Source organism: Ictalurus furcatus, chromosome 12 (assembly GCF_023375685.1).
Source record: "Ictalurus furcatus strain D&B chromosome 12, Billie_1.0, whole genome shotgun sequence".
Classification (NCBI taxonomy): Eukaryota; Metazoa; Chordata; class Actinopteri; order Siluriformes; family Ictaluridae; genus Ictalurus; species Ictalurus furcatus.
In genome coordinates this window covers 24,044,037-24,053,665 of record NC_071266.1, presented here as the reverse complement: position 1 = coordinate 24,053,665, position 9,629 = coordinate 24,044,037, and the positions used below count along the sequence as shown (strand labels likewise).

The 9,629-nt window shown below is 45.8% G+C and overlaps 1 protein-coding gene across 1 annotated transcript in view; it reads right to left on the bottom strand.

Annotated features, from left to right (window-relative positions):
- jarid2b (jumonji, AT rich interactive domain 2b) overlaps positions 1-6,454 on the bottom strand; it is a 117,396-nt gene extending 110,942 nt beyond the window's left edge. The window contains exon 1 of the mRNA XM_053638294.1: positions 5,268-6,454. Within this exon, the coding sequence (XP_053494269.1) occupies positions 5,268-5,315 (48 nt within the window). The 5' untranslated portion in view covers positions 5,316-6,454. The remainder of the gene's footprint in view (positions 1-5,267) is intronic.
- Between the last annotated feature and the right edge of the window lie 3,175 nt (positions 6,455-9,629).

Here is a 9,629-nt window from a genome sequence, read left to right as displayed (position 1 = left end):
ACAGAAAGAGAGAAAGGGAGAGACGGAGCAAAAGAAAGAATGAAAGAGAGAGAGAGAGAGAGAGAGAGAGAGAGAGAGAGAGTGACGGCATACAGATTGAACGCGAGAAAGTGGGACAGAGACACACAAATGAACAGAGAACAAAAATAGAGACAGACTGAAAGAAACAGAGAGAGAGAGATCAACAGAGAGCAAAGGAGAGAGAGTCATGCAGAGTGACAGAGAGAGAGAATGAGAGAGTGACAGAGAGAGAGAATGAGAGAGTGAAAGAGAGAGAGAATGAGAGAGTGAAAGAGAGAGAATGAGAGAGTGAAAGAGAGAGAGAATGAGAGAGTGAAAGAGAGAGAGAATGAGAGTGAAAGAGAGCGTATGAGTATGAGAGAGAGAGAGAAAGAGAGAGAATGAGAGAGAAAGAGAGAGAAAGAGAGAGAGCGTATGAGAGAGAAAGAATGAGAGAGAGAGAGAATGAGAGAGAAAGAGAGGGCGTATGAGAGAGAGAGAAAGAGAGCATATGAGAGAGAGAGAATGAGAGAAAGAGAGAATGAGAGACAGAATGAGAGAGAATGAGAGCGTGAGAGAGAATGAGAGCGTGAGAGTGAAAGAAAGCGTGAGAGAGAATGAGAGCGTGAGAGAGAATGAGATAGAGAGTGAAAGAGAGAGAGAGCATGAGAGTGAAAGAGAGAGAATGACAGCGTGAGACAGAGAGAGAGAATGAGAGAGTGAGAGTGAAAGAGAGAGAGAATGGGAGAGAATGAGAGAGTGAGAGAGAGAGAGAGAATGAGAGAGTGAGAGAGAGAGAATGAGAGAGTGAGAGAGAGAGAGAATGAGAGAGTGAGAGAGAGAGAGAGATTGAGAGAGTGAGAGAGAGAGAGAGCATGAGAGTGAAAGAGAGAGAATGACAGCGTGAGACTGAGAGAGAGAGAATGAGAGTGAGAGTGAAAGAGAGAGAGAATGGGAGAGAATGAGAGAGTGAGAGAGAGAGAGAATGAGAGAGTGAGAGAGAGAGAATGAGAGAGTGAGAGAGTGAGAGAGATTGAGAGAGTGAGAGAGAGAGAGAGAGAGAGAGAGAGAATGAGAGAGTGAGAGAGAGAGAGAGAATGGGAGAGAATGAGAGAGTGAGAGAGAGAATGAGAGAGTGAGAGAGAGAGAGAGATTGAGAGAGTGAGAGAGATTGAGAGAGTGAGAGAGAGAGAGATTGAGAGAATGAGAGAGAGAGAGAAAATGAGAGAGAGAGAGAGAGAGAGAGAGAATGAGAGAAAATGAGAGAGAGAGAGAGAGTGAGAGAGAGAGAGAGAGAGAGAGAGTGAGAGAGTGAATGAGAGAGTGAGAGAGAGAGAGAGAGAGAGAATGAGAGAGTGAATGAGAGAGTGAGAGAGCGAGAGAGAGAGAGAGAGAGAATGAGAATGAGAGAGTGAGAGAGAGAGAGAGAGAGAGAGAGAGAGAGAATGAGAATGAGAGAGTGAGAGAGAGAGAGAGTGAGAGAGAGAGAGACAGAAAGAGAAAGAGAGAGAGAGAGAGAGTGAGAGAGAGAGAGAGAGAGAGACAGAAAGAGAAAGAGAGAGAGAGAGAGAGAGAGAGAACGGCCTGCACCGTGTGCCACGTTCACTCTGAGAGAAAGAACACAAACTCATTAACTGAGCACTAACTCCTCTCTCTGTCTCTCCTCCATGTCTCTCTGTCTCTGCCTCTCTCAGGACTCTCTCTCTCTGTGTGCACGTGCGTGCGTGTGTGCGTGCGTGCGTGTGTGTGTGTGTCGGCCATTACAGCAGGCCTTGCGAGAGCTGAAGGAAGCAGAAGCGCAGCACTTCCCTGCACTTCTCCTTTCAGCGCTCGTGTCCATCAATCCAGGCCGCCTAATTGCGTTTGCTTTTATTATCATCTATTATCAGTCTCTCCTCTCTGCTGCTTTTCCCCACACATGAATTTTAATAACGCGCGCCGCATCAGCGGTGGAGGAGGGACGACACCCTCGCACCCATGTTCCACGGGATACGGTGAAGCCGAGCATGTATAATTGTCGTACGCTAATTAAGGGGAGGTTAAATTAGGAGGGCGAGGAATTGTGTGGCGAGCGCGGGGCCCGTGGGACTCCTCCTCCTCCTCCTCCTCCTCCTGCAGCCTCAGCGGATCTCACACACCTCCAGCTGCCTCAGCCATGTCCTCCACACCGACAGCATCATCGCTACACGACATCACCTTCAAATATCAGAAAACCCCCGACACGGCGAGGCCGCCTACGCAGGGAGCGTCTGCGATTGAGGACGAGGCCGCATCGCAGCACATCTCTCCGTTTGTGACTATCCGGCGGATATCGTCGCCGATTAGCATTAGCGCTAACCATCCGTTATCCGACCCGTATGCGTCCGTATGGATCGTTTTTAAAAGATTTACACCGAGGTTTTAACCGAAACGAGCGACGACGCGGGGTCACGATCCGTCCGACGGATCCGTCACTAAAACACGCCGTAAAACACTACGTCCGGTCCGAGCGATCGTCTCATTCGCACAAGAACGAACGTCAGCGGCATCGTAGCCGTCCGCGCCGCTTCCGTCCTCTCGTCCGCTCCGGGGCGGGGCGGGCAAATTAAAGCTTGAACTTCGGAAATCCGCCAGATTGAAGATAAAAACACACGTTCCGACGTGAAAGAGCGAGCACCGGCGGCGATATTTCATTAAAACATACCGGTGAACAATGACGCGAGATATCAAGATCGCGCTAACGGCGTTTCCTGAAGAACACCACTCGAGCGTTTCGAACGAGTCGTGAAGACAATAACGTCGCTGACGTTAGTCCGCTGCTCTTTGAAAGGGTGCACTCGCATGGTTACGGGATCCGGTTAGCACGATAATATCGTTTAGCGCAATTATTTCCGGGACGATATATCGTTCAGCTGAAGCAGTTATCGTGACAGGTCACACACACACACACACACTCAAACACGATGAAATCTGGTCCAATATTTCTATAAAAAAAAAATATTTTAATGACAATTTAAAAAAAACAAAGCGCATCTGATATCATTTCTGCTCGACACGTGCCATGCTTGCTCCCCTGCTTCGAGAAGTCTAGTGGAAGAGGTGAGAAACGACGAGGTATTATATTTCCGAGTCGGCGTTTCGTGACGCGACGAAGAGAAACTCGCGGGTTAGAGAGAACGCTAGAACGGTTCGAAAATAAATAAATAAATGACCTCCGTTAATTATAACCATGTAGATTTTTTTTGGGGGGTTGTTTCCGAGTTCCCTGCCTCAAAGCAAAAAAAAAAAAAAACAACACGTGTGTGAAAATGAAGGGAGGAACGAATCCTAAACATGACGCTTTATTTACCGGGTTAAAAAAAGAATACAACAGGGAGAGAATATTATAAGCTGTGGCCATTTTTGTGGTGTGGAAATGCGACGCGGGGACGTTTCACACCCTCGGAGATCTCTCGGTGATCACCTCCACCCCCACCCCCAACCACCTCCCCCCCTCCCCCATGGCTCAAGCTGCAGGGTCACCATCTTGTTGCTTCGAAACAGATGTTCTCCATCCAGGCCTCGGGGATTCAAGCCAGATTTTGCCTCGAGTTAACGTTTTGGACACACCTGAGCCATCCGGGAGCCCTGATTACCTGGCTCAAGTGTGTTCATAGTGTGTGTGTGTGTGTGTGTGTGTGTGGGGACTGGATCATGAAATGCGACCAAGCGGCGTCAAAGCCCGTTCTGAAATAAAGTGCAAGGAGCATCGAGAAGTTCAGTTCTCTTCAGACTTCAGCGTAGCAGGGCGTGTAACCAGGACGTGCTCCGGTCTTCACTAACGAACCTGTTGCTGGTCGCCGAGAACGAGAACGAGAACGAGACGCGGAGCGACGAGGAAGGTGATGAAACGACACCGTTCTACAAAAACGGTTCCAGTTAAAGTAGCTACGCGACCATATGGATATGGAGGAACGTTTACAGCATGAAGTCAAGCGACGTGACGGGATTCCCGAATTCCCAGCGATCCCTGGGAGAATCCTGAGCGGCTCAATCATGATTCAGGAACGGAAAAAGAAGAAGAAGAAGAAGGATCCAGATATTAGTGATGAGACGTAAACATGATCGCTGCAATCTCTGCAAAGCACCGGCTCCCGAAACCGATACTTCATCTCACACCCAAAACAATAAAAGGTTCCTGTACGTGCCATGGAAGACCTTTCAAGGGTTCTTTCCCCCAAAACTACCACCAGTGGAAAGCATGAACAGGCCTCCAGAGAACCTGGCTGGAAAGGTTTCTTAGACAAAAACAAACAAACAAAACAAGGATTTCTGCCTCATTATTGGAAATAAAAAAAGTTCAGTTCAGTCCTGATTTGGTGTGTTCCAGTGAGGGGGTGTTTCCAGGTCTCATACAGACCTACAACCATCAGCACTGCAAAGAGAACCCTCGAGGCACCTTTTTTTCCTCCTTGTACGAGTTCGCACGAGCTCGAGAAAGAAAACTGTACCGAGAACTCGGATCTGCAACATTCATCCACACGAGGAACTTCACACACACACACACACACACACACACACCATTATAGCTATGTATACGCATGTTCCACATTTAAAGCTACAAATAAGCACGCGCTGAGATATAACGCGTATAACGCGCGAGCCCCTGCCTGGTGCCCTGGTGCCACGCATCACGGGTTTGCCGACACAAGCCCGGTGAAACACACACACACACACACACACACACACAGAGAGAGAGAGAGAGAGAGAGAGAGAGAGGATACAAATGCCCAGTGCATACACTGCTTTTGTGCATAAAAGCTGCACGATTTGTTCCGCGTGTGCACGGTTTAGGGAAACACAACCCGGAATAAACATAAACACACACACACACACACACACACACACACACACAGCCCCGGTATGGCTGCTCGTGCTCTCTCGCGCGAACAAAGCCGAGCTGAGAACAATCGGGTCTCAACAGTACAACACTGGGGTTCCGATCTGCAACACAAAGTGCCACAAAACCACTAATTCTCCAACACAATTCACCGCGTGCATCTAATAAAAACCCAGCTTGGATTGGATCTAATCTAGAAGTCCAAGTTTTTCTTTCCCTCCCCTCCTCCTCCTCCTTTCCCCGGACCACCAAAGCAAACCAAACCAAAGCAAAGCAAAGCATTTCCGTCCTGCATTACACTGGAACGACGTGCACACAAAAACAAGTTTCTTCATCGAAAGCAAGGAAAGAAAGAAAAGAAAGGAAGGACGGAAGGAAGGAAGCTACAAAGCGCACGAGCCGCACTTACATCTCTTCTCTTGTGGATGATGTTCCTCTTCGGTCTGTCCTTGCTCATCCTGTGATCCAGTACCCCCTCCTCCCCAAAAAGAGAAAGAAATGTCGCTAAAGATAAAACAGCAACATGAATTTCTCCTTTTTTTCTCCTCCGCGTGCCTCCTTTTTTTTTTCCTCCTTCGCAACAACAAGAAGAAAAAGAAAAAAAAAAAAAACACAGGCGATTTAAATCCCCCGGTGGTGCAGTTCTGCCTCGCGCTCGCCCTCGCGCTCGCGCTGCTTTCTCCCCCGTTTCAGCTCCTACTTCCTCGTGCGATTTGGTATTTCTTGGTGTTTATTAAACAAAAATAAAAAAAAAATCCTCCACACACGCACACAAAGACAACAAAAAGATAATAATAATAAATAAATAAAATAAAATAAAATAAAATAAAAAAAATCAGTGGTCCGTGCTGAAGAATAAGGAAGCCCAGGAGAGAAAGCCGCTTCTCGCGCAGCTCATAGTTAGAAACAACTCGCAACAACAATAACTTCCATTAGTGAACGAGATGTGGCGCGTGCACGGCCCGCCTCTCAACGCGCACGCACGCGCGCGCGCACACACACACACACACACACACACACACACACACAAAACGATTGAGCTCAAAGTCACATCTTTCTGTATGTGGGGAAAAAAAATGCGCACGCGCACACGCCCCGGGATTACACCGGTGTGAGGTGCAAACAAATTATATTTAAAAAAATAATAATAATCTTTCGTTTTGGATTAATTCTTTTTGTCCGGAGCGCGAGGTGCAATGAGTGAACGCTCTCTCTCTCGCTCTCTCTCTCTCTCTCTCACACACACACACACACACCGCAGCGGGAACTTTAAAAGGACCTACTAGTTAGGGACCGGGTCAAAATTACTCCACTCAAGTGAAACACAGGAACTGCCATTAAATACATTCTGTTAGCTCAATCATTTAATTAAGAAATAAGGGGATTTTTTTTTCCTAAAATGGATTTTTTTTAAAGTGAAATCCTGTAACTGTTTATCTATAGCCAGACTCCCAAGAGTTAGGGACTACAGGGAAATATTCCTCCTCCAAGCAAACGGAAAATCGAAAGTAACGCAACGCAACGCAACGCAAAGCTACGTTCGCGCGTACAGAGATTTCTTATCGCTGCAAGTCGCCAGCGTTCCTACTACCGGTTGCCATAGTAACATTCATCCGTGAGCGGCGCGACTAGCGTTCGGCTTTCGACAACGAACCGCTTTTCTCTGTGAACGTACAGTACCTTAAGGAGAAAAGCACGTCCTACACGCTCCTGATATCGTAAAGTGCTGGCGTTACAACCATGAAATTAGGTTGTTTTTTTTATACATACTAAGTGACCACAGATACTTTAATCAACCCTACATTCACAAGTTGCTTGTGCGGCTCGTCGTTTTGTCGCTTGTGTCGCACCATCCAGTGAGAAAAACGTATATCCCATACCCCGTTACGCCGTTTCTATATTTAACATAAAATCTATTTAAGTTCGATTTACACGCGACATGCTCTGCTTTCATGTTAGCCTAATGCCACATTAGCATCCTCCACAAGCCGAGCACACTTCACCAGACGCACCGACGGTCTCCTTTACTTTTACGTCCTTCTAAATTGTATTTTTCTCCATCAGGCCTCTACATTATCACAGGTTTAAAGGAGAGCTCACGTACTGCGCGCTGAGACGGAACCGTCTTCGCAGTAAATAGGAACGCATTTGCACGTAGGAACTAAATGTCAGAGCACATGTTTGGAATTTTTGGTATTGACATTAATCATGTCTTCTCAAAGAATAATGAGATAAGATAAGATAATACTTTATTAACCCCCCCCCCCCCCCCCGATGGAGAAATAACTAATACCGTTATACTTTCCATGGAACTGCCATGTAAACAGAGAACTAACCGCTTTCCTAGACGGGCCGCAACACTGAACAAATCGCATCACACTAACCAAATCGTTGATTATTTTCCTATAACAGCACACCACATCGTTTTACTCCCACGCACGCAGCTACACGTATAACCGACTGTTTTGTTCTCATCCTTTGTCGCAAGCTAAGGGTTTGATTTTCACCGTTTTTCCTTTATATAACGTCACAAAAAAGTTGTTTTTTTCTAAACTGACATCCTAACGAAACTCCACCGTGTCATCATGTCCCATAAACATCTCTAGTGTGTTATAGGTTTTTGGTAGGCCTGAAAAGTTTTTCCCCTTTTTATCACACATTTCACTGGAACCGTCGCAAATTCTACGTTGTTGAGAAACCCAAACTTTTACTGCGAAGTCGCTGCGTCTACAGTAAGTTCGGCTGCCGAACACCGGGTCTCTACAGAGATGAGTCACACGTGAAAAGCTGAAACTACCTCGACGAACTTGAATGAGTTTGAGGGCGATGAGCCCGATGATTCACAAAAGAAATGTGTCACATCATGCGGGAAGTCGATATCAACTGCTTCCATCGTCATCGTCCTCATCGTCATCATCGTTATCATCATGGGTGAAAGTACACCATCCCTCACATTCTGGGAACAAATGACTGCGACTTGGTAAATAAATGAGCGAGCGACGATTGGTTGAATATTCACTTGATTGCATGAGAATCTCTGTGGCTAATACGAAGCCTCGTGCCGGTTGTATCCTGTACACAAGTGCTTTGTTTTTTTTTAACATTAGCATCGCTTTTTCTTTCACTAGTGTGCGTTTTGCTACAGAGTGAATATTATTGTAAGCGCTGGGAATATTATGGATGTTAATCCGTATTTTCCCAATGTTAAAGATAAACTGCAGCTTCCGGTCGGTAAAAGTCACGCCACCTCATTGTTGATTTGTTTTTTCTACAACAGCACACTCTGTCATGTTGTATTATTATTATTATTATTATTATTATTATTATTATGCTATAAGGAAGTGGTAGCCCAACGATGTTGGACTTCTGATTAGAAGGTCATGAGCTCAAATCCCAGCCCCACCACGCTGCCACTGCTGGATCCTTGGGACCTTCTACTGCTCTAAGCGCGTCTGCTAAATGCTGTCAAAATTATTATTATTATGTGGCACATTCCACACATATTCCCTACAAATCCGCCACGTTATGTCGTTTGTCCGATCCTGCGCTTGATCTGCTACCTAGGAACGTGGAATTTCGCACTCCCTATAGGTGGCATGAGAACCAATGTTGAATCGGGGTTGTGTTCTAGCATGGAACACGATGAAACGTGTCGTGCGGAATATGTGGAATGAACCGATGATGTGTTCAAAATGGATGTGAATACAAATATTAAATGCACTATTTGTTTTCGTTTATTTTTTTTTAAAGCTCGTGAAAGGTGTGCACTAGGGCCGGGATCCGGCGGGAGGATGCAGCAAAACGCTGCGCGAGCATGAGGCTCGATATGAATATTTACAGAATTCGTTCCTCATCCTTAGTAACTGCCTGGTCAGGGTCACAGTGGTTTATATTAGTCTGTTTAGGTTTTGAGAAATATCACAGGCAGGGGCAAAGGAAATAATTACCGGGTGTGTTCCGCAACCGTCTGTGGACCAGTTATGAACTGGAGTGATGTAGCTGAGGTTGAGGAACTGACTTCACGGTCGAATTCACACCGCACTGATAATGCTGGTGCTTGATTTTATATTTCTTTTTTTTATTATTATTATTATTTAAAAAAAAAGGTTTTAGAATTGTGAAATATTTAAAACAGTGTGATGTGTGAAGTGTGACCGTGTTAACTGCTTTGGTGTCTAATCTCTTCTGTTGAAGCATGTGATCAGACGACATGCCGGTTGGATTTGATCTAAAAATGGACCGTGAGGTTTCGCACGGACGTGCGGCGTCCGTGCCAGCTCCGACGCACGCTGTCATTAAAGCAAAATTAGGACGAACTAAATACTAAGAAACTCATGAAATCCATGTAAACGTGTCACAGATTCCACTCTTCACTCAAGTTGTTGTCGGTAATACCATTTGTAATGACAGTTATTGTATTCAACTCGAAAAGATTGTAAAACAGAAGTAAGCTTTTTTCTGGTTTAGAGCATCCAGATATTTGGAGCACTGAACAGATACAGATACAGACAGTGGCATGACGTTACACCCCAAGATCATGATTTGACAATGGAAAACGCTTAAAGGGAAGAATACAACTTGTATGAATCATAACGATATCGAGTATTCGAAGAAGAAGCCTTCATTAGTCACGTATACATTACAGCCGAGTGGAATTCTTTTCTTCGTATTTCCCAGCATGCCAGGAAGTTGGGGTCGGAGCGCAGGGTCAGACATGATACAGCGCCCCCTGGAGCAGAGAGGGTTAAGAGGGTCCAAAATTGGCAGCTTG